The sequence below is a fragment of the Podarcis filfolensis genome (assembly GCF_964270895.1).
Source record: "Podarcis filfolensis genome assembly, chromosome: 2".
Classification (NCBI taxonomy): domain Eukaryota; kingdom Metazoa; phylum Chordata; class Lepidosauria; order Squamata; family Lacertidae; genus Podarcis; species Podarcis filfolensis.
Window position 1 is genome coordinate 74,069,712 of NC_139605.1, and position 25,711 is coordinate 74,095,422.

Sequence of the window (25,711 nt, forward strand, 5' to 3'; positions counted from 1 at the left end):
AATAAATCATACATCTGTTGCTTGCCATTTACCCAAGGCATGGATTCCTATTGAGTTTCATGACTTTAGCATAGAATGACAACAAAACCACCAGCAAACTGCAGAAAACATCTGTCTGCCCAGAGGTAAACTTCTAGTCAATGGTAGTTTTGAAGGGATACTTGTGCCTCAGATCCATGATTTTGCACCACAGCAGAACAAGAAAGCACCAGATTCTTACACTTAAGTCAATGGAGGCAGATATGATCTGTGATTTGATGGGGAGGGGGAAGACTGTGGAAAAAATGTGCAATTCCAAAAGGAAAGTGTATATCTTCTCCCTTCCCCCACCCCATCTGACCCCTTTCTCCTACGTGGCCATTCCATTTTCTTCCTCCACCTCCCAGATCTCTCTCCCTTCCCTCCTACCCTCTCAGTTCCTCTGCTTTCTGATCAGGAGCCGATTTGAGTCATGAAAAGTGATGCCCTCCTTTTTACTCTCCCAACTTCCTCTTTCATAGCTGGGTACTTTTCAAGTAACCACTGTCACCACCTCATGACAAGAGGGGAGGCTTGTTGGGCATGAAGGTAAGTCCTCAAGTGCACCATTGGGCTCATGTGACCACAGCTGGTAAACTACAGGCATCGTGAAAGGGGATATAGCAAAATATAATACCCCAGGGACTTCAGTAGGAGTGGCAGCAGTTTTTCTGCAGTCCCAAACAGAAGTCTTCCCAAGCCTTGCTACTTAAGACTGAAGTGAAGGCCCAAGACAGGTGTTGATCATAATGGGAGCTGCGCACAGGTGGGCTGTAGCGAGCGAGTGAGCTACCACCATTCCTGTGGAGCCTCCTTTTATTGAGACAAATATGCAAGCCAGGCAAATACTTTTTGGGCTGTGACCTTTACACATCTTCCGTCCCGAAATCGTGGGGTGGTACAAAGCTATTTTGGCACCTGTTCCACAGCGTCATTTTCCCCTTGCACAGTGTATGACGTAGGAGACAAAAGGTCTCAGGGAAAAACTTACAGACAGGACACCGCTGACTCTGAGACCGCAAAAGGTCAGGCATGGGTGGAACGATGTACAGACAGCTGTGGCTTGTCTGGGGGGGGGGTTTCCCTGCACCCCAAGGTCACGTGTGCAGGCCGAGCGTGGCTGCCTGCTGGTGGGGAAGTGTGCTCCCTCCGGACCCCACTCCCCACTCCATGATATCCCTACAAAGACCTTTCCAGTTGGAGGGTGGACCTAAATTTCACACAACCCAAACATTTCCTGTCCTCTGCTAGTGACTTCCCCGAATGGGAAATCTCTCACCAAAGGACCACCACCATTTCCTTTTGTTCCCGGCACTGACTCAAACAGGAGCAGCCCATGTGGTAGGGAAGAGTCACAGAGCCACCCTCAAAACAGCATCACTATGGCCACTTACCTGAACAGGGTGGTGTCAAGGCTGGGACTGCAAGACTGGTGGCAGTGGTCCTGCCAGTGCATCCTTGTGGGCTTGACCTCACCACCCCGCAGTGCTTTTCACAGAAGTAACAGTGACGCAGGCTCCTCAGCTCCACCCTACCAGGTGTGTTGCTACTGGACTCAGAGGCTCCAGCCCTGACTTACATATCTTTTCTGCTCATGAATTTGAAAGTCACAGATCTGGTACATCCAGATGGATGTCAGAAAGGAAGGACTACTACTGATGGGCCAGGCTATCTGGTCTGAGTGGGGAGGAAACAGTTCCCACAGAATATTTTTAAAAACAGAATATATTGGTGATCACTTAGCAGGGGCTGGCATGCTGCACCCTTAGATTGGACTGTTGTAATGCTCTGGGGGATAAACGATGTGTTATTTTAACTGGCTTTAAAACACACACACACACACACACAAAGAATGGCCACCTTGAATGTTCTGGAGATGGAGTGGGTGGAGGGCTGTGAATTATTGAAATTAAGAAAGAACGTGGACCTGTTAAAAGGAAAGTTAAAAACTTGTTAAGAGGCCACACATGTAACCCACAATGTATTTGAAAGCTGCCTCCAGAGTTCCTCCCTTCCTGTGTGTTGGAGAATGAGTGGACCTTTTTCGTTACCACTAATGGAGCACTGATGGTTTCTGTATCTGCAACTGTGAGGCTTTCCAGGGCAGATTTCCTTCTCTGCCTGAGGAGTTCCACTCTGTCCTATTATCCCTGGGATGTCCTTCCGCTGAGTACAGGACTGCAACCATAAATTATTATTTTTAACATTTATTTATTTATGTACTGCCTGTTCCACAAAGTCCATTAAATATGTGTTTTGAGACCATTAAAAAACCCTGATTCATAGAATTGTACAGCTGAAAGGGAGCACAAGGCTCATCTAGTCCAACCCCCTGAAATGCAGGACTCTTTTTCCCAATGTGGGGTTTGAACCCACAACCCTGAGATTAAGAGTCTCATGCTCAAGGTCATGGGTTCGAACATCAACCCGGCGCTGGCTGGAGTTGATTGGAGTTGTGATCCAAAGGGCACCAGGTTGACAGAGGCTGGTTTAGGCAATCTTTTGGAAGCTGGATAGGCTATGAGCACAAAAGATGGCCCCATGTGGAGCTGCTAAGAGAGAGTGGTGATGTTTGCTGCTGCTATTTTTATTTGTTTTAATGGCTGCTTACTTGTTTTTGTTTTTCTTTCATCTTTTACGACAGGCTCCTTGTAAGGCACCTTGAGCAAAGAACAGAGGTGGGGATTAAAATGTTTTCAATAAATGAAAAGATAGGCCACATTTGGAAGAGTAAGCATGATGCCAATGCAAGAGCGAGAGAATGATTCCTGCGATCTTTGCTTATAACTACAAGCACCACAGAAATGTTTCTATAACAGCAGATCACTATCTCAGTAGCCTCCCTGAACCTCCATGGATTCCTGTTCTTGCTTTGAGCAGCAACTGGGATTTTGTAGAAACCAACCCTATGGGGGAAAGAGCCGCCTAGTTACTCCTTGGAGGAAGAGAGTTGATTTGCATAAGTGTTTGCTCATCAATTTTCTGGGGGAAATGGAGATTTCCTATAACTGCTGCAATCTGAAAAATCTAGCCAGGCTCATTCAACTCCACACATCATTACACATAGTCATAAAACTCCTAGAATCAGGAAATTTAGGCAGCAATTAAGTTAATGATGCTGGAGGCTCATGTGTTGTTGTTTTTTTAAAAAAAAAACCAAAGCCAGCACGCTCTTCCCAAGCTGTGGAAGCCTAATAGGAGTTTAAAACCTGGGTCTTGTCAGTGGTTAGACAGGACTTGATCTGTGTGCCAGGAAATATGGGCTGCAAACAATGGCATGTTTTTATAAGTAGGCTCACTAAACAGTCCCGCTCCATTGTCAGCTTTGCTAGTCTCTAAAACAAACTGTGAATTGATTTTATGTGGAACTGTAAACCATATTACAGCTACAAGCAGGGGAAATATAGCTCTGTAGATGCTCATTTAGCAGGCTTTTTGCTTTGCTTTGGAGAGTTTCAGAGCAGAGCCATCATGTCTGCTTTTGACAGCTGGGTAAAAACAGCATGGGAGATTTACCCAAGCAACTGAAATGGCCCAATGGCAGAGCGTGAAACCGGTAAATTATTATAGCTAGCAAGCTACATCCTACCAGTGCCAGTTCAGTTACTTAACCTGCCATCCCCATGCCACCGTCTAGAAAAAGGCCTGGATGGATCAAAGATAAAATGACAAGCCACACTGAACTGCCTAGGACATTCCATGTCAATATGCACATTTGTTCAATCATAAGTTGATTCTGCCCCCTTTCCACGATAATCTGTGATTTAATAATAATAATAATTCATATTTAAATACAGTGGTACCTCGTGTTACATACGTAATCCGTTCCGGAGGTCTGTTCGTAACATGAGGCACGCTTTCTCTAACGGTGCCTCCCACTGCTGCTGCACTGCCAGAGCGCTATTTCCGCTTGCATCCCGGGGCAAAGGTCACAACAAGGGGCATCAATTTCTGGGTTAGCGGAGCGCGTAACCCGCAGCATTCATAAGGGGGACGGTACATAACACGAGGTAGCACTGTACATGTTTTATATGAAAACACTATTTAAACAATATTTTATCTCAGTATTTTAAGGTAAATGCATTTTACCTTAAAATATGGTGTTCGTTTGTTTACGCATTTTGGTACTTTTTTGAGTCAATGTTTATATTGCAAGGAACGTGGGTGGCGCTGTGGGTTAAACCACAGAGCCTAGGACTTGCCGATCAGAAGGTCGGCGGTTCGAATCCCCGCGATGGGGTGAGCTCCCGTTGCTCAGTCGCAGCTCCTGCCAACCTAGCAGTTTGAAAGCATGTCAAAGTGCAAGTAGATAAATAGGCACCGCTCTGGTGGGAAGGTAAACGGCGTTTCCGTGTGCTGCTCTGGTTCGCCAGAAGCGGCTTAGTCATGCTGGCCACATGACCCGGAAGCTGCACGCCGGCTCCCTCGGCCAATAAAGCGAGATGAGTGCCGCAACCCCAGAGTCGGCCACAACTGGACCTAATGGTCAGGGGTTCCTTTACCTTTACTTATATTGCAAAGTTCTAAGAAGTACAAAATCCAAAGGATAAGTATTAGGGCCTTTCTGCACTTATCGTTTATAGTGGTATAGTTGCTGGGGGGTTTCGGATTTTTTGTTATGCTGCCGCATGGCAGTGTCCTTATTCAGCTAGTATTTTGGAACAGCATAATTAAAGCTTTTTCTTCTAATGCAAAACCCAGCTTTTCTGAAAGAACTGGATTGGCTCCTATGAAACTGTAAATGGCAAGTGCCAAAGGGCCTTATACAGGATGTGTGAATTAGGTCCCTTCGCTTAAAAAGGCAGAATGGATGGAATACTGCTCTATGTCTACAACAGAGTTCATGTGAGGAGTGTAAACCACATCTGTCAGGGTTTCACCAACATAACACCAGCATTTCCCACAACAAACCAGGCTTTGCTGCTGTAGGCAGGAGAATACATACTGGAAAGCTGTGGCAAATCAGGACTCCCAGAACACACCCACAGATATTTAAGGATGTGGATCTGCCTTTCACACTTGATGTGCTTACTCTGGAAAATGCTAGGGTAAAGCTGGTATAGCCAGAGTGAAACAAATTTTCCATGTAAACTATGAAATGGCTGTAAAATGCAATTTAACAAAGGGCCATAGCATTTCTCATCATTCTAACACACAAGAGGCATCAATAAACACAGGCCAGAGTTACATACATAGACATAGCCATGAAACAGAACACATCTAGTGCTAGTATATATGTCCCCATGTGCCTTAGCCATTCACAAAACATAACCAGGCCACCTCTGAGCTAGTCCTTCAGACTCATTTTACAGGAAAATACTGCTGGGGCAGTCCAGGCTTCACTGCAGTACAGAAGTACACACACAAACACACAGACACACGCACACTTCTGGAAGGAAGAAGAAAGTGTTGTTGTTGTTTCAACAGTACCTGATGCCATCTTCCCCTCTTTGAACCATCTTTCTGGGGGTTCAGCTGTGTACTGTTGCAGACTGGACCAACTGGCCAGGCACACAGGTTGATCAGATGAACAAGAGGATGCCTCTTCACCTGGGGAACACATGCAGCCAGAGATGAGATGAGATGCAGGATAAAAAGATATTGCTGATTGCAGAGCTCCCCAAGAGTCTTACTCCCATGCACCCAAGATGACAACAGCAAATAAATTAACCCCTTGCTGTCACCATGGATAGGACCTTTCCTCTCCCTTTCTCATGCAACATTTGCAACAGGGCTGGCTGAAGCCATTTCTCTTAACCACAACTTCTTAGCTATTTATTTTAGTCCCAACAGTCTTTTAAAGGAGGAACTACTTCTGCTTAGACAGATGAACCGAAACTACTTTCACAGTTAGTATCAACTATCAGGAGTCAGTCACACTGCAATCAAAACAAGATTTTGTGACAGCTTCTTGTGAGAATCCCAGAGCATAGTAGTCTCCATTCATTGCTTGAGTATACTACCAATTAAAAGTGGCAGTGACTGTGGAGGAAAGATGGAGGGAGTAGATTCTACTGCTTCAGACTGACATCATCAGCCTTAGGGCAGGTTCACACAATCCTGCGCCACTCTGGTACTTTACACTTCATAACCCTTGTGCTTGATGATTTGCAGCTGGTTGTATGAGTGGACTCTACCGTAAAAAGTATATTTTTGAGATGACACGAAAGTTCCATCCAGTGGGTGCTGGTTCATTACAGCAAAAGGGGCACTGTGCCCCACCAGCCTCAGTCCACCTTCAGTCAGCTGCTGCCTGCCTGTCTGCCTTCTTCCTTACATCCAAGGCTATGGGTTGGTTCTATGCACTTGTGTCATAGATACCTGCCACATGACCCTAGGCATCTGATGCTCTATTGAGTGGCATCAGAAAAAGCCAAAGCTCATGAGCTTGCTTGCTTCTGTTGTACTTATTTGTATGGTTTCAATTGAGATAATAGATAGTTTTACTTCTAATTGTTTTTAATGGCTTTCCCCCTACGTTTTCACCAGTTTTCATTTTTATATCTCAGCTGTCTTGAGTTCCATCAAGGCAAAAGGTGGGGTATACCGGTAAATGAAATAATAATAATAATAATAATAATAATAATAATAATAATAATAATATAAAGGCAGAGTCAGAAGTGGCTCCAAGTACTGTAGTCACTGAGTGATGAATGTGGACATGTGAACCAGTCTTAATTTGAACCATAATCTAATCTAAACCTTTCCCTGTTGCTTAAGGGGAAACAGAAGACAGAAGAAGGCACACTGAATTGTACCTGCAACTGAATTCCATTCAAAATCACAAATTAAAATAATTAACTCACACACCATGCTCCATCCAAAACAGAAAACATTACATAGGGATTAAAAAAATATGGTGGGGCATATCTAGTGCTGTTATACCAGTGTAGCAGATTTCTGCTTAAGCAGCAGCATTTTCCCATCCTCTCCCTTTCAGCCCTGAATGCACCCTCAAAATCTGCTCCCAGGGGATTGGAGGAACCCTTCCCCCCCTCCACAAAGAGCAGATTTTGAAGACACAGAGGGAGAGCAGGGGCAAGTCCAGTTGCACAAGTGGAACTCTGCACACACGGTGTTGGATACAAGCCAGTATCTTTATTGTTCTCCAATCAGGACTGTTAATTATCTGACTCACATATTCAGCTTTTATTAAAGGTAGGCCAAAAATCACTGCCCAAGGATTTCTCAGTATATCACCGTGAACCTCCCTTAGTCAAGTGGAGGACGGAAATAAGTTTCCCCACATCAAGACGCAACCATGACAGCCTAGATAACAGCCATGAAAACAAGAAAATCTGTGTTGGGAATGATGTAGAAGAGGAAAATAAAACGGCACATATCATAATGTCATTCTATAAACCTACAAGGTAACTGCAAATGGAATACTATGTGTGGTTTTGTTCATCCCATATAAAAAAGGATATTGCAGAGGAGAGCTGTAGAAAAGATGCAGCCAATGGTTAATGAAAACAACCAGAAGAACATCATCTTCATGGAGAAAAGATCAGGAAGTTGGCATTTTTTCATTTGGACAAAATGCGGGCTAAAGCAAGGGAGGAGCATTTTAAAAGAGGTTTACAAAAGTGTGCCTGGTGTAGAGAGAGAGACAGGGAAACCCAAAAATATCTCTCATGCATCATCCTCGACCACCATTTCTTCTCACAATACAACAAAACTAGATTCTTCTATTTGTGAGTTGTTGGCCATAAAAAGAATTAAATCAGATAGAGAGATAAATGATAGATAGATAGATAGATAGATAGATAGATGGATAGATAGATAGATAGATAGATATTAGAATGCAGTAGCATCTGCAAACTCGATTATGATCTGTTGATGGCTGGAAGTAGGAAAGATGGAAATGGAGCATGCAACATATTTTCCATGGGGGAAGCAGTAAGAATCCAGTACTGCAGACATAAACTGAATTAACAACACAATTCTAATCATGCCTGCTCAAAAGTAAATCCTGAGGGTTTACTACCAGGTAATTTTGACTAGGCTTGCAGCCTACATACACCATCCTGTTTATAGGGTGCTTCTACCCCCTCAACAACTGGTGATCGTGCCGAGAGCAAAGCAGCAGGCTGCTAGGTTGACAGACCCTGTTCGATCTTATTCTGCTGTGCTGATTGACGGCTCCTGAAGGCTAAAGGGCAAATACAGAAGGAGGCTGTGAGCAACTCACCTATGGACCACAGTGAAAATTTCCTCTGGAAAGGGGCACCAAAGCAGCAGCCCATGTGTCCACCAGCCCATGCAGCCCCAAGGCCAGCAGTTTATCCTTCCTAGCAGACCCGGGACAAGACCAATGCAAACCACCACATCAAAAGTACTCTTGTTAAATCATTGGAGAAACAGCCTCTCAATGCACAATGCATCTTTTGATGGCCGCCCTGCATTTGGAAGGTGGGAGGTGTGGCTGGGCATGTGTCCCAAGAGGCAGCACCGAGCCAGCCTCAACTCTCTCCTGCTCCACTAGTTTGTCGCCCCTCCATGCCGCTTCAGATTGTATCTCAAATGCCAGGCAGTACATTCCTGGCATTCTGAACTTGGTGGGTGGTGAAGAAAAATCCAGATGTCTCTTGAAAGGCTGGTTTGGGTCCTCCTTAAAGACAGGCATGAAAAGCCCACACATCTGCATGGCATAATTTGTGAGTTATGAAAATGAGGTGCACTACTTATGCAAATCAAATCCTCTGCAAATCTTAACTGATATAATTTTCAGGAGGTGATCTGCTCCTGCTGTATAAATGAAAACAGCAGGCCAAGAGCTGCAACAGAAACTGATCACCCTAAAACTTTTCACTGTCAGAGTTTTTTCTCATTAGTGCTCCTACAACCTGCGCTCCATTTTCTCTTCTCTAGCAACCAAAAGCTATTGTTCCCCATGACACTGTATCACAAAACCTCTCATTTCAATCAATAGGAGAATGAGAATTTTACATTGAAAAGATTGGGTAGAATTCAAAATGCTAAACTCAGACCAGACCTGTTGAAATCAATCGACCTAACTTAACTGTGTTCATTAATTTCAGTGGCTCTGCTCCAAGTAATGTAAAACTTTTATCATTGCTATCATTTATACCCCGCTTTTGTTTGTATCATATACCCAAAGCAGCATATAATAAAAGCAATATAAAACAACATAACTCATGCAGCATAAATGAAGTGATGGAAAGAGGTGGATAGAAACCAGTCTCAAAAGGGTACTTTTACTGAAAAGCTTTCTGGAATAACAAGAGTGGTGGGGACGAGTGTGTCCCTGTTTGGAGGCTCTTCCTGAACTTGGCTTCTACAATAAAAAAGACTCCATCCTTCATGAGCACCCACCGTATATCCAGCAACAAGAGCCTCTCTTGGAGAGTTCTTGTGTAGACTTAGATAAAATGGGACAGCTCTTGACAAATCTTAGTCCCTGCCCACTTGGAACTCAATGCAGGTGGTAGATGATGGGTGAAAAAGGTCCATTCTCTTGGCTCCAGGTAACACCCTAGCAGCTACATTCTGGGGAAACCAAAGCTACCTGACTGTCTTCAAGGTCAGCCCCACATAAAATGAATGACACACTAGCCCAACTTGGTGGAGACGAGGACATGAATCACAGGAACCAGATGTGACTTATCCAAGAATGGGTGCAGTTGGCATAATAAGTGAAATTGGTCAAAGTCACCACTGTCTACCCATGCCTGGACAGCTGGGAGTGGTGGCTCCTACAGCATCCCCATTTGGCAGATCTGTGAATTCAAGGGGACTGCAACCCTATCCAGAACAAGCTGCACACCTGCACCTGAATGGTCAGGTCCTCCTCTTGGGAGCGGGTAGTGCTGTGGTCTAAACCACTGAGCCTCTTGGGCTTGCTGATCGGAAGGTTGGCATCGGAATCCGTGCAATAGGATGAACTCCCGTTGCTCTGGCCCAGCTCCTGCCAACCTAGCAGTTCCAAAGCATACCAGTGTGAGTAGATAAATAGGTACCGCTGTGGCAGGAAGGTAAACGGAATTTCTGTGCGCTCAGCGGCTTCCGTCACGGTGTTCCGTTGCGCCAGAAGTGGTTTATTCATGCTGGCCACATGACCCGGAAAGCTGTCTATGGACAAACGCCAGCTCCCTCGACCTGAAAGTGGGATGAGTGCCGCAACCCTATAGTCGCCTTTGACTGGACTTAACCATCCAGGGGTCCTTTGCCTTTTACCTTTACCTCAGGTCCTCCCCAATGGAATGCATTGTTTCTTATTGGACATTTTATAACCCTTAGCACCACTGTTTATAAGCAATCACCCATCCTTATAAAGCAGGAATGGGGAACCTCAGGCTGGGGGGGGGGGGGAATAGGGCCCTCCAGGCCTGTCTATGTGGCGCATAGAACTCTCTCCATGCCACACACCCATGGGCCACCTCCCCTTACGGGCAGCCATCCAAGTGCCACATACCAGTGGTGGGTGGAGAGACAGGCCAAAGTAGACTGAGCAAAAAATGTACCTTGGAACAGCATTATTATTATTATTAATATTAATAATTAAATTTGTCTACCGCCATATGCCTGTAAATCTCAGGGCGGTTCACAACATAAAATCACAATATATTAAAAAAACACTAAATACATAATAAATTCACACACCCTTTCACAATGCCTTTTAAAAGGGCATTGAATATCAATCAGCCAAAGGCCTGGTCAAAGAGGGTACGCTTGCACCACCCTTTGTCTTCCACTCAGCCAAGCAAGAGGCATTATCAGAATTCAAGGGCACATTCCACTCAGGCAAAAATCTTCTGTGGCACGAAGCAAGGCCAGGGAGGGATGTGGCCTGAGGAGAATTCTGAGGGCCAGACAGAGATGTCTGAAGGGCCACATCTGACCCCCAAGCCTGAGGTTCCCCATCTCAAGAAGATAAAACATCCTCAAAATAAACTTGAACTTGGGATAGCGTTCTGCCGCCTTTCCTGTCACACCTGAATGCTTATCAGTTATCAGAAGATCTATCTATTTCATGCAAAACTCTCATTCACGTCAGTGGAGTTCAAGGCATTCAGCCATAGGCTAAAGATAAGAGAATCTAACACACTCAATGGAAAAACAGAAAGTAAAAAAAAAAAAGGGACGAGTGGGGAAGCTGCACTCTCTGCACTGACCCTCTCACCCTTCTTCATTTATAATACTGGATCCGTTCACGATGACCTCTCTCGACTCCTGTCCCCATCACTACCAGATGAAAACAAAACAGCTGTTTACATTTTCACCTCAACAAAACCATTGGCCCTCTTATGCAAAAAGCATTCATGGCTTTAGATTTACACGCAGCAGCAGGTAATTCAACAAACCAGTCATATGCCTCCTCACACAATAATAATACAGTGGTACCTCGGGTTAAGAACTTAATTCGTTCTGGAGGTCCGTTCTTAACCTGAAACTGTTCTTAACCTGAGACACCACTTTAGCTAATGGGGCCTCCCACTGCCGCCACGTGATTTCTGTTCTCATCCTGAAGCAAAGTTCTTAACCTGAGATACTATTTCTGGGTTAGCGGAGTCTGTAACCTGAAGCGTCTGTAACCTGAAGCATTTGTAACCCGAGGTGCCACTGTAATAAAAATCACTCACCAACATGAGGGGAAGAGGGGTCACTGCTAGGCCTTGGCTTGCCAATTTCTAGGGTCATGAATATGCTCAGACTATCTCCATCATACACATATTTTTAACATCTTCCCCACAGCTGCAGGGGGGGGCTGGATTTTTGCTCCTCCCTAGTGAAGCAAGGTAGATTACCCATCCCTATCTAATACATAGCATCCTGGACGCAATTGTGTGGATAAACACAGTATTGCTAGCAAAAAAATTGGGGGGGGGGGTAGGGCATGGAGTACCCAGAATTGTGGGTGGTGGTTAGGTACAGCCTCCTCTTTACCCTCACCAATCATCACAAATATGATCCCAGTGTGTAGGTATTTGTATTGGAAATAGGTAGCTGTCCAAATACATCCTCCAGAGGGGGCGGGGACCTTTATTTAACATAAAATTATCTTTTCCACTGTATATTTTTATTTATTTATATATTTATTCATATAGAATTTCTATAACACCCTTCATCCGAAGATCGCAGAATATGCTAGGTTAATTGGATTCCGTGCTGGAAGCCTGATAGGAAGCAAAGCCATGGCCATATAATAAACTGGCCAGGTCTTCTTGCTGTTTTATATTAAAGTTCTTTGCTGCAGTTGTGAACACTGGAAACTTAAGGGCTATTTGTTATATTTCTCTTCTCTATTTGCAAAAGGTAGGAAAGGTAAAGAGAAACTGCAAAGAAACGGTAACATCCAATCAGACTCAAAAGTTCGGCAAATAAAGCCAGATTTGGGCAAGCAGTTATAGGGTAAAAAGGTAAAGGGTAAAGGGACCCCTGACCATTAGGTCCAGTTGTGGCCAACTCTGGGGTTGCGGCGCTCATCTCGCTTTATTGGCTGAGGGAGCCAGCGTACAGCTTCCAGGTCATGTGGCCAGCATGACTAAGCCGCTTCCGGAGTGATACCTATTGATCTACTTGCACTGGTGTGCTTTCGAACTGCTAGGTTGGCAGGAGCAGGGACCGAGCAACGGGAGCTCACCCCGTCACGGGGATTTGAACCACCAACCTTCTGATCAGCAAGTCCTAGGCTCAGTGGTTTAACCCACAGCGCTACCTGCGTCCCTTAGTTATAGGGTAAAGAGGTGCAATTCATTAAGGGTCTGGAGCTCTTACTGCTCAATTCAAGGGTCAGAGTGCCTGGAATGAGAGAAGGGCATGACTCCCATGCAACATGGCAACGCTTCTTAGTGACAAGCAGATCCTCTTTTCCTACCACACATTTAGCAATATCTCAACTTCCTTCAACAAGTTTGCATAGCTCCAGTAGCTCATATGATTCAACGTTTCAATTATGCATACTCATCCCTGTTTATTCAATGAAATTTGTCCAGAGGGGGATGGGAACTATCCCTGGTGCTTACTTACAATCACAGCTGCCAATTTAGGCCACTGATTGACTTCCAAGTAAACATGCATAGGATTATTATGCAAATCACCATTTTACCTGTTTTTGTGTACAAAGGGCTGAAGCAATCCTGAGCCCATGTCCTTGGGAGTTCAGGGAGCATGCAGGGATGTGAAGGCTGGAATCCTATGCACATTTACCTGGGAGTAAACCCCAATGAGGGACGTGGGTGGCGCTGTGGGTAAAACCTCAGTGCCTAGGGCTTGCCGATCGCATGGTCGGCGGTTCGAATCCTCGCGACGGGGTGAGCTCCTGTCTTTCGGTCCCAGCTCCTGCCCACCTAGCAGTTTGAAAGCACCCCTAAGTGCAAGTAGATAAATAGGTACCGCTTTATAGCGGGAAGGTAAACGGCATTTCCGTGTGCTGCACTGGTGCTGGCTCGCCAGAGCAGCTTCGTCACGCTGGCCACGTGACCCGGAAGTGTCTCCGGACAGCGCTGGCCCCCGGCCTCTTAAGTGAGATGGGCGCACAACCCTAGAGTCGGACACGACTGGCCCGTACGGGCAGGGGTACCTTTACCTTTACCTAAACCCCAATGAATTCAGTGGGACTTCCTTCTGAGCAGACATGAACAAGATTCCCTTGGCTGACACAAATTAAAGCATTCTGAATCTGATAGATTAGATAGATAGATGATAGATGATAGATAGATAGATAGATAGATAGATAGAGATGTCCCTGCAAATGCTTGCCTATATATGACAGTTATTCAGCATCTGAACTGCACGCTGGTCCAGATTCTCTTGCTACATCTACCACAGCAAGGCCACTGTGGCGTAAACCTTACAAGTGCTGTCAGGGGATTAGATCAAGCCTGAGTGGCTTAACTTTTAAGCTTACAGGAGTACCTTGGTTCTCAAACATTCCAGAAGTCCGTTTGACTTCCAAAAACGTTCAAAAACCAAGGTGCGGCTTCTGATTGGCTGCAGGAGCTTCCTGCACTCAAGCGGAAGCCGCATCGGACATTTGGCGTCCAAAAATAGTTCGCAAACCGGAACAGTCACTTCCGGGTTTGCGGCGTTCAGGAGCCAAAACATTTGAGAACTAAGCTGTTTGAAAACCAAGGTACGACTGTATTGGATAGCCTTGGTCAAAACACACACTCTCAATTTCACCTGCCTCAGTGGTGTGTTGGGGGGGGTGATATCTTCGCCAGGGGCGGCCTGTCCCCTGGGTTCCGGCAAGAGCCCTGCAAGATCTAGTGAGATTTTGCAGGGCTCCCATGAGATATTGCCAGAACCCAGAAGCTGCTACTACCTCAGTCGCTTCTCCTTGCATTCTGCCACCTGAGGCCCTGATCTTCATAACCCTGAATTTCTTGCAGGAAAGGGAAGGATTCACTCTTTGCATCCCCAGTTTCCTGTTCTTCCAGGTAATGCAACGATATCCAGTCATGAAAGGTGCATTTTTTTTTGCGCAGGACCCTGCAGATCCTTCCCATGTGGACTGTGCCATCTGCAGCGCCCGCCACAGTACACAATGTGTATATCAAAGACTGCTCACAGTGAAGGACATCCACACGACTTGGGAGGCCAGCTAAAGCAGTCCTCCAGAACCCTGGAATGTCGGAATCTGCCTTGTGCAGAATCTGACCCGTCGGTCCACTTAGCTCAGTACTGCCTGCACCGACTGGTAGCAGCTCTTCAGGATTTCAGACAGGGAACTTTTTCAACCGTACCTGGAAATGACAAGGACTGAAGCTGGGATCTCCTGCAAGAAAAGCAGGTGCTCTATCACTGCTCTACGGCCCTTCCCTGGAGGGGAGGGGGAGAGAGAGAGAGAGAGAGAGAGAGAGAGAGAGAGAGAGAGAGAGAGAGAGAGAGGAGCAAGAGGGTGAGAGAAGCAGCCCACGATGCAAGCATAAGACTTTCGCTTCCGGAGTCCGGATACCAAGAGAGCGGCTCCTCCATTCTTGGTGCCAGCTTTCTCGGTGCCGGGGGAGCGCAGGGGTCAGAGCGCGCCACACGGGCGCACACGCTGCCTCCGCCTGCGCGGCTGGCTGCACTGGGAGGCAGCGAGCAAGGCATGCCAGGGAGGGGAGCGAAACGGTGGCTGGGAGGAGGACTCGGGAAAGTGGGGGGGGGGGGACGAGAAATCAGCAGGGACCAAATGGATGGTACTGACCTGGAGGCTCATCTACAGACGTTCTCTTCGACCCCCCTGTTCCCGGCTGGCCCTTCCCCTTCCCACCTCGGGCGCGCAACTGGGAAGAGAGGCGAAAGGCGAGGAGGGGCGCGAGCGGGCGGGGAAGGGAAACTTGAGAGAAACTGTTCGCGCTGGGGTCCAGCTTCTGCCCCGCCCTGGCGCAAGGAACAGGAATTTCTCCAGAAGGGAGCCTTATCAGCCTTGCTGGTTTCCCAGCAGCGCAGCCGGACGGGGAGGTCAATGGGTTACCCAGGAGCGCAGCTGTAAACACCTCCGGAGAGGGCGGGAGAAAAATAAAGGGGGGGAGGAGGCTGCCCGGCGCAAACTGGAACGGGGCAATAATCAACAGGGTGTTTATCCGCTGCCTCCCCCGCGCACTACCTTACCAAACAATGAGAGCGCGGGAGGGGGGCGCCGCAAGTTTGCGAAGAGGAAACGGGTTGCCAAGTTGTTTACAGCCGCGTTGCTGTCCGCTGGCCTGAGACGCTGCCCGGCTTATTTGCTCAAACTAGCTCGTCTGGTCCAGCCACCTGCGCAATTCCCCCATCTCTCTCTCTCTCTCTCTCTCTCTCTCTCTCTCTCTCTCTCTCCTGTGCCCTTGAAAAGAGAGGCTTTTCACCGCTGGTTAAACTTCAACTGAGACTGCAGAGCTGCCCTTGCTCCTTGCCACCCGTCTGGAAAGGAAGCAAAGGCAGGGGAGAAGGGTGTGAGCTAGATTCCTGTAGGGCCGGAAGGTTCAACTGTGGCTGGCCATATGTGCTGGACTCCAACTCCCATCAGCCCCAGCCAGCAGGGGCAGTGGTCAGAGAGGGCGGTAAGTGGTGTCCAGTCCACCAATATCTAGAGATCACTAAGATAGCCACTGCTGGTGTAAGTCTGAGTGGCTATTTCTGGTAAGTTTCCCTCTTATTCCTTCTTACCACGTTAGGAAGTTAAATGGATTTCCAATTGTTTACTTCCGCATAACGTCTGAATCAGAAGCGGCTGTCTGAGTCTGGCCCCGGTGCCTGCATGCAGCGGTACACTGGATGAGGGCCAATAAACGGAGTTTGAAACCTGACAAGACCAGTTTGGTTCCCATGTCTGGGAGGCAGACCAGTTACCTGTTCTGAATTTGGTCAAACTCTCTCTGAAAGATGAGGTTTATGGTCACTGGGTGCTCCTAGGTCCACCTTTGTTGCTGGAAACATGTGTTTTTAGCAGCTAGGGACCCTTTTATCATCTTAGGCTGGCTTATGACTACTTAGGTAGTCTTAGGTAGTTATGTGTTTTTTTCATGTTGTAAGCTGCTCTGAGCATGATTTGAACTGTGGAAAGACGGCATGCAAATAAAATCATGTATGTATATGTACAACATCTGTCATGGGCATAGCCAGGATTCTTGTTAGGGAGGCAGGCCTTTTGTGGTGGGGGGAGAACCTCAGTTTGCTATATATTTTATTGATTTTTATTGATGTTGGGGCTGCCCCCCCCAGCTATGCCTATGACAGCTGTGACCATTCCTAGACCACAGTGGGCCAGACACTGGAAATCTCAGTAGTGGACTACTGCAATATGCTCTGTGTAGAGCTGCCCTGTTAATTGGTCTGGAAGCTACACTTAGAGCAGAAGATGGCAATAGCAGACAACACTATTGCTGAGAGATCTGCACTGGCAGCCAGTGTGCTACTGGGCCCAAGCTAAGGTGCTGTTGTTGGTTTATAAACCCCTAAGCAACTTGGAACCAGTTTGCAGGAGGGAGAGCCCCATTCATTTATGCCCAAGCAGTATGTTTCTCAGTCAAGGCACTTTCCTGATGCCACATGATGCCCACTCTACAACCACCAGAAGCAGAGCTCCCTAATGTTGTGAACCTCCCTCCCATATGTATTAAGCAAGCTTCTTCTGTTTTATCTTTAAGAAGTTTGCTCAAAACAAAACTATCTAACCAAGCCTTCCCTGTATTAGGACCAGCTTTGCACTTCTTTGATTGCTGAACAGTTTTTAATATTTTTATTTTGTCAAATGTTAATTGTTCATTGCTTAGGGGAAAGTGACCAGCATAGGAATCGGAATCTGAGAAATAAATAAACTGTGTGTGTGTGTGTGTGTGTGTGTGTGTGTGTGTGTGTGAATATGTATAATAGCTTAATCCATAAAAACATAGGGTTGTGAGTTTGCCTGTGAATGGATCTGCCACCATTGTTTTGCCCTAAAATGATGACTGATAAGAATCTTGGATTTGGTACCATGATCTTAGTATTGCTAAATGGCTGTGGACTGTCCCCTGCAAGGATAGTTCATTTGGGGTCATGTTTGACAGAAGTGTGTGGCGCATTGTGAGCAATAGCAGATGGCAGGGTTGGGTAGAAGTGCTTATCTGACCTCCCTTCTGTGAAGTCACTGCTGTTTACTGGGGGGGGGGGGGGATGACGAACACAAGGTGTCAGTGAGGTCAGTGCTGCAAAAATACAATTCTTTAACCCACACCGGAGATAAATACAGGGCACTCTCTGATCAAGAAACTCAACCAGCTCCTGACCAACTGCCCTGATCTAGCCCAAAAGCTGCTTGACCAGATCTATGACAATGCTGTGAATGATGACCCCTAGGCAATGCTTGAACGAGCTTTTTACCCAAGCCAATAGGGTGTTCCTGCTGGTGCACTTGCACAATGCTGACCTTACCCACTGCCTTGCCCCTCCCACTCTCCCTCATGATAAATCACAGTGATTCCACTGCCGGGAGGTCAGGTAAGCATCATGACCACCCCACCTTACCATCCACTACGGATTGTGTTTGAGAAAGAAACAGTAGCTGGCAGTTTTGGAAGAAACAAAGGCGGAGGAGAGAACGCAGAGAGTTTCTAGAAGCGACTAGCTGAAACTGGCGGTGCCACCTTGGAAGCGGCCGCATAAGTTCTCTCTCCTTTCTAGACATGCTTGTTTGCCTCTGTTTATTGTTGCCCTGTATTTTTGCAACGAACAGTCTCCGTGCTCTCTCATCCGAAGAGAAGCAAACCCAGAAGTGCTGTCCTTGGAACTTCTCGTCACTCAGAAGAACACATAAACAACATGGCCGATTGATTCACTAGTCAAACACAGAAGAACGTCAGAAGATCCCTGCTGGACCACACTAACGGCTTGCTTAGTCTAGCACCCTGTTCCCACAACCAAATGCCTCTGAGAAGCACACAAGCAGGGCATGAGGGCAAAAGGCCTCTTCCATGGTTACTCTCCAGCAGCTGTTATTTATGTTAACTTCCAATACTGAAGATAACAAAGCCATTTTATTATTATTACTATCTTGACAGGAGCCAATGATAGCTTTATCTTCCATGAAGTTGGCTAATCCCATTATGTTTATTCACACATCTCTCTATGAAATCATAAATGCAGCCATGCCCAATGCCTCCAAAAGGGATGCACGTCACAGGAAGCATGCAGAACAATTCTGGCATTAGAAATCTCTACACGTTAATTCCAGAATAAATTGTTACTGGGGAATATTTTGTGTGATGCAAAATGCTCATTGTCCTTCATGGAGATTCTGAGGTGGACTGTAGATTACATTGCCGGTGGAAACAGGCCTGTTTGTTCAATTTATGGCTCACCTGGCATTCCAACCTTTGGCAGACATTCCTTCAAAGGGAATCTGAAGAATGCAACACAGAGTTCATCCAGGGGCGAAACAAGCCTTTATTTCACCCAGGTCAAAGACCCAGTTTGTCACACGCACACACCCCATACACAATTGTGTAAACACACATACAGGCAGGGAGCCTCAATGCTGCCCCTCTGGAGGCTTCACCCAGGGCAAAAAAAAACCCCAACTAGCTCCTTCACCCTGCCCCATAGCTATGGCACTGAGTTCATGATACAGTGGTGCCTCAAGTTACATACGCTTCAGGTTACATACACTTCAGGTTACAGACTCCGCTAACCCAGAAATATTACCTCAGGTTAAGAACTTTGCTTCAGGATGAGAACAGAAATCATGCTCCGGCAGCGCAGCCATTAGCTAAAGTGGTGCTTCAGGTTAAGAACAGTTTCAGGTTAAGAACGGACCTCTGGAATGAATTAAATACTTAACCCGAGGTACCACTGTATCCATCAAAGAACATGATACATTTAGCTGCTTGGAAGACTGAGCAGGGTTTTGTTTTTTTGGAGGGGCAGGGAGAGAGGAAATGGGAAGGCTACTTGCTTGCTTCAGGGTGGACAGGATTTCCTGGCAGCCTTCAGAAGGCAGGATGCAAGAAGTCCCTGCTGCATGCATTTTGGCTGCTATTCAAGCCTACAAGGGCAGCATCTTTATGCTACTGCAGGGGTAAAAAGCCAGGGGTAGCCAACAGGGTGCCCTCCAGAGGATGCAAGATGATATAACCCCCCTCTTTCCTAACTACTGGGCTGGCCATACCAGCTGGGGCTGATGGGGCTTGGAGTCTTAACAGATATGGAAGGTACCATGTTCGCTACCCCTGGTGCCATGTTGGCCACAACATCTCAACGTACAAAGTTTATTTGGGTTTTGGAAAATTTGCTACCAATGTGATGGCATCTTTAGCAATAATACTCAGGATTATAAAGCACTTTGAGAGTTCAGAGCACACACATTATTTCATTAACCAGCACTCATTACACCCGGCATGACCTCTTTCAACCCAAGCAACAAATTAAGAGAGAAGCATCGCAGTCTCCTTAACAATCCTCCAAACCCGCATGTTATTCCTCAGGAACACCTATATTATTGTGACTTTTTTTTTTTAAGTATCCACAGCACATGCTCTCTAAATGCCCCTTTTTGTGGCAACTTCACCTTCAGTTAAAATCTAAAATAATACCCTGATCTTGACTCAGATTGTTCTGACCAAGGTGAAAAGGAATATCCCAGCTGCCCTGTAGCTTTAGCATCTCTCTTCCAATGTGGTAACATCCTCTTTTAGCCAGAGCTTCCTGATGCCACCCATTATTAGAAATACAGAAGTTCTCACTCCACAATGCATATAACATCCCAGTGCCTTCCTGTTCTTGGGATTCATCTGCAAAGCAGCCACTCCTAGCACTACAGGCCTCTTCTTTGGGGGAAATCAAGAAAACATCTGTAAACTGCACTCCTTTCCTCTCCAAAGGAGCCAGCCCACAAGAGGCATGCAAGCACAGAAGGAAAGAAAACCCCAGGGAGCCTTGCCTTTAATGAGATCCAAAGTGCCAACTCCCTTCCATCCAGAAGAAGGGTGGGTTCTTCCAGTGCCTGCTTCTTGCTCCTGGTCTCGATTCCTTGGATGGCAGGAACAGTTCAACATGGGACTCCCACAGCCTGCAGAAATCTTCCATCTAGTTTTAAAGGGGCAACGATACCGGGCAGGTGGAGAATTGCTCCTTGCTGGTTGATTCCCCATCGCTGAAGCAGCAGCGGCCAAGCAGAGGTCACTTCTGCCCCACCTTGGAGCTGCTTTTTCACTCTTGGACTGTGATTTTGTTTTGCTGCTAAGCTTTGCTAGAAATATCCCTATCTTGCATCTTCAACAGTGCTAAGTACCCTTAAATCCATCAATAATGCAGGGTGATCAATGGCCTTTTGATGCAGGTAGAGTGCAGGCATCAACCTGCAGAGCGGGATGTCATAGGCCTTTGTGGAGATGTGGGGCCACACAGGGATCTGAAAGGGAATTTCAGGGAACCCAGATGCCTCGGGGAGTTGCTAAGGGGGCTAGGTGCTGCGTAGTTTGAGGCCGCTGCTTCAACTGCAGTGCACAGCATTAAAGGGATCTAATATCTGTAAGAGCTGTTCCTTAATACTTGGACATGGGAAATGCACCTTGACCGCAGTCTAATGTATCTCTTGGACTCACTTTGCCACTCAGTTTTTCCCCCAACTAAGTGTTTGTGGGGAATATAGCACTGAAAGATAATCCCAGCACCTAATTTTTGAGAGTCTGCATGAAATTTGACTTTACCAGAATCTTGTGCTGACTTGAAATGTTTCAGTTTTTAACTTTTATTAAAATAAAAAAAATTCCTTCCAGTAGCATCTTAGAGACCAACTAAGTTTGTTATTGGTATGAGCTTTTGTGTGCATGCACACTTCTTCAGATACACAAAAGCTCATACCAATAACAAACTTAGTTGGTCTCTAAGGTGCTACTGGAAGGAATTTGTTTATTTTGTTTCGACTATGGCAGACCAACACGGCTACCTACCTGTAACTAGAACTTTTATTAAAGCATTTGTATTCTGTGCTTTGCAAAATCAAGGCATCACCAGCACTTCTTCAGGAATAAGGGAAAATTACAAATCCAGTGAACAGAATTATGCCTAAACTCTCTCAGTATGGATAGCCTTCCACAACCTGGGGCCTCCAGATGTGTCCAGTCTTTACAATAATCCGAGTGCATCTCGTGGCCACACGGAGGGAGGCCTTTTCTGCAGTGGCACCAACCCTCTGGAAAACCCTCCCCTGTTCAATCCAAAATGTGTCAGCTGTGACTCACTTTACATACAAATTAAATATTTGTTTGCTGAAGCCTTTAGTTTGAACTCATTATTTTTATTCTGGGTTTTTACTGACAGTATGTATTTTTTGGTTTTACTATATCTGTATTCTAGTCTTGATTTTGTGGCTAAGTAACATTATGGGAGGGGATTTCCTAGGACTAATGTAAGACTGCGAAACTGCCTTGTTATTTTTGCTTTGGATGCTGCATGTTGTTATATTTATGGAAATGTGGCTTTTTGCATGTTACTATATTTTTGTTTTGCCATGTTATAATGAAATTGTTACTATGCGATTGTTTTGCTACATTATTCTGAAATTGATATTGTGTTACTCTTTTGCTATGTTATAATGAAATTCTTATGTTATTGTTTTGCTGTGTTATTATCAAAAGTTTTTGTAGTGTTTGTTTGAGATGCATCCCTCTTTATTTGCTGTAAAACTTTTTGAGCATTATTTTTTGTGTGTGTGGAGAAACAGCATATAAATAAAATGAATGAATGAGTGAATTTTAAGGGTTTTCTATATTAACTGCTTAGAGATTTTTTATGTATATATTCCATTGATGAATTAAATAAACTCCCAGCATCCCTAACCATTGGACATTCTGCCTGTGACTGATGGAGCTGTAGCCCAGCATCATCTGCAGGCGGCAGGCTGGGGAAGACCAATTTTCACATTTCACCATACAGTCACTGTCATAGGATTTCAGGCAAAATAGATGGTGTATGTCCACTGCAGAAACAATGAAAGAATGTGTGTGTGTATTTGTGTGTGTGTGTGTGTGTTACAAAATGTATAATACCGCTTAACTGTAAATTAAAACCTGTAAACCGTTTACAAAGAATTTAAAATATACATTTAAAATATTGAGCATACAGTAATGTTTTAGGTTATTTTAAAAATAAGAATCATGGAATCACAGAATCGTAGAGTTGGAAGGGACCCCAAGGGCCATGTAGTCCAACCCCTGCAATGCAGGAATCTCAGCTAAAGCATCCATGACAAATGGCTGTATATTCTTATGCACATATATATACATACATACATACCATATATTCTTATGTACTTACTTGGTGCTCTGTCCTGCATCCAGACATTTCCAGAACAGATGGACAGAAGTCCTTGTAGTAGGTTCATGTACTTAGTCTGATGTGTTGAAGCACAATGTGTGCCCTAGCATCAAATAAAACACCAAGTCACCTCAGTCATATTGTTCTCCTGGTGGCTACAGTTCTGTTTAGAAATGGGGGTGCGGGGAATGAATTTGTTCAGTCATAAAAGAGGAATCAATTGTCAGATTATAAATATCTGGGCCTACAGGGAATGGAAACTGCTTGCAACTTGTTGTTCCCAGATGAAGGCAACTCCTTCCTTTAGAAATCCCCGACAGGAATTCTGATAAAGGACTCGATGCCAACAACCCTCATTAAAATAACTTAATAAACCTTCATCTCGTTCCCCATATTCTACGATCCATTGCCAAGCAGTCAAAAGGCCCATTGTTACTGGAATATATGCTGTCTGAACAGGGGGAGGTTCTGTACTTTATCTGTGGGTTTCTTTTGGGGAATCTAAACTTTCCACAGTGTCAAACACCTTCTAGCTGCAGGGTTTTTTAAAAAATATCCGCAACACTAATAAACAGCGGTGGAATAGACTTTCTATTTTATTTCTCTGTTTTTAAAAACATGGGGGGGGGGACATTTCAATAAGTGCTTTAACTGATTTGGGCTGCCTTGCATTAGTTTCCAACTTAACTCCTTCGGTAAAGCACTGAATATGATATTTTTTGTTTGTTTGTTTATATGTCAATCATCTTAAAATGTTCAGAAACCCCAGACTTGGTCTAAGCTGGCAAAATGACAGTTCTGGAGAAAGGGCTTTAAAAAAAGAGAGTTTTGCTTCCTCGTTCCCGAATGTCGGGAAGTTCACAGCAGCAGTGAGAACATCAGTTTCCTTTTGAGCAGAGATCACTAGAAATGGACAGTACAGAATTGTTCAAGTGGGGGTGGGGGGTGCTTTTGTCTTGAAATGTCCCGCTTGAAAAGGAATCATACAGCTGCAGCCAGGAGGAGCCAAGGCTTCAGTTCTAAGGCAACACCAGGCTCTGCTCCTGGCTCTGTCATATCGAAGCACAGAAGCCAGTCTGCTTCAACGATCTGCTTTCAAGCCACCAACACAGTTTGAAGCAAAGCACCTTCCTTCAAGCTCCCATTTTCAAAGCATCACTATGTGGTGGACTGACAGGAGCTGGATTTAGGGGCAGGTGTGTGGGCTGCTAAGCTTGGGGTAGGGTTGCTATATTTTGAAGAGGATACATTTTCCAACTCCTACTTTAACTATGGATCGCTGTGACCAATGCTGGATTTATGTATAAGCTAAACAAGCTATAGCTTAGGGCCCCACTCTCTTGGGGGCCCCCAAAAAATTTAAAGGAAAAAAACAGGATGTACATTTTCAAAATATAAGATAAAAAAACAAATAAAATAAAACCTACATGCAGCAACAGTGTTTTGTGTTGTGTAGGCTCCTATGACGTAAGTAATGGGCCCTGCCTGCTCCCCAAAATATCACAGGTTTGCTCATTTCTATATATAATAATTATTTCACTATTAATATACTTCTTCTTAATTATATTTCACTATTAATATACTTCTTAATTGTATTTCAGTTCAACAATTCCTTTGATAAAATGCATATTTTGTTATGTGCAAATGACTTTAGATACCTATTAGGTCCATAAATTACCATATAGAATATATTCAACACAAAAAACAGAAACAATTTGTCCTTGACAAAAGACAGCTAGACATATAAAGGGCCCCATTACCTTCAGTAGCTTAGGGCCTCATCAAACCTAAATCCCGCCCTGGCTGTGATGACTCTACCCATGAAAAAGAGGACGTGTCCTAGAAAAAGAGGACATATGGCAATGGACTGGCTCCTGTCCAGACTACCTACTCAGCTATCCCATCAGCAGCTGAAACAGTAGAAAGAGTTTGTCTTCCACTGTAAAGCTGACACTGACTTGCATGGCTAACATTGCACCAGCATTTGTGTGTGTGTATTTTACAGGAATATTTACAACCTCAGTGCCCATTCAACAAACAGCGAATTTACAAGTGGTCATATGTATGTTTGCATGCAAATGTATCATTATTATTTTTTGTGACAGGGAACAATTACATCCAAAATCATATGCCACCATTGTGAAAGAGGTTGCAATGCATTTTTAAAAAGTATTTTAAAGTAGAACAAGCAAAGGGAACTTCTGAAGCAACTCCTCACACGGGACACCATTTGACCTAAGATCAACACAGTGGTTAGGGATGAAGATGCTTCAAATCGTTTTTTATTAAAATTAGCAAGTTCTACAAATAGCTTGGAGGTGGAAGAGGGGTGGGATTTTGTTTAGTTAAACAGAGCAGGGGGTAAAGGTTAAGCACCATTCTTGGTCCTTATCTGAATCCCTTCCACAGGCTCTGCTTTTAAAAAGCAGGAGATGCTGGATTTCTCATATCACGTCGAGTTTTGCTCTGCGTTAATCCTTGAAAGTGGCTGCATGCCACTGTGTCTCTTAAGGTTCCAGCACACAGGGATTCTCTTAAAAATGAAAAAACCCTGTTGTGACACTTAAAGGAGCAGACTCTGTTAAGTATCTGCAGTTTGAAACAATAGCATAAGAGTCGTTCTGTGTTAGAGGCAGTATGAGTACTGGTTGCTGGGAACCATGGATGGGGAGACAGTTGTTGTGCTCCTGTTCTGCTTGTGGGACTCTGGTGGGCCTCTGGATACTGGAGGACATGGGGCTTTGGCCTGATCCAGAAACTTATGCCCCCACTGTGGAAGGATGTGTGGATCCAGAATTGGCCTCCACAGTCACTTACGTACCTATTCATTGTTAAAACCATGTTTATGGAAGACAATCTTACACAGCTACGAGTGATTGCCAAAGAAGAAGAAGAAGCAGGCTTGTCTTATGTTCTTATGATAAGACTCAGAAGCACAGCTAAGCATTGGAACAGCACCATCTACTGGACT

At 45.1% G+C, this 25,711-nt stretch overlaps 1 protein-coding gene across 19 annotated transcripts in view; it reads right to left on the minus strand.

The window, feature by feature from the left end:
- The window catches only part of SH3TC2 (SH3 domain and tetratricopeptide repeats 2), a 51,799-nt gene extending 28,883 nt beyond the window's left edge, over positions 1-22,916 (minus strand). For 2 of the 19 annotated variants that reach the window (XR_014543018.1, XM_083593692.1), the window contains exons 1-3: positions 15,173-15,237; positions 13,088-13,188; positions 5,449-5,568 (exon numbers count right to left, since the gene is read on the minus strand). Coding sequence is in view for 13 of the 19 variants with exons in the window: in XM_083593692.1 (XP_083449818.1) it covers positions 5,449-5,568; positions 13,088-13,184 (217 nt within the window). In the remaining 6 variants the exon portion in view is untranslated. Of the gene's footprint in view, positions 1-5,448; positions 5,569-8,209; positions 8,370-11,621; positions 11,765-13,087; positions 13,189-14,726; positions 14,803-15,172; positions 16,017-22,740 lie in introns of those variants that run through there. The other 17 variants (XR_014543015.1, XR_014543016.1, XR_014543017.1 and 14 more) reach the window with 13 other exon arrangements.
- Positions 22,917-25,711: the final 2,795 nt, after the last annotated feature.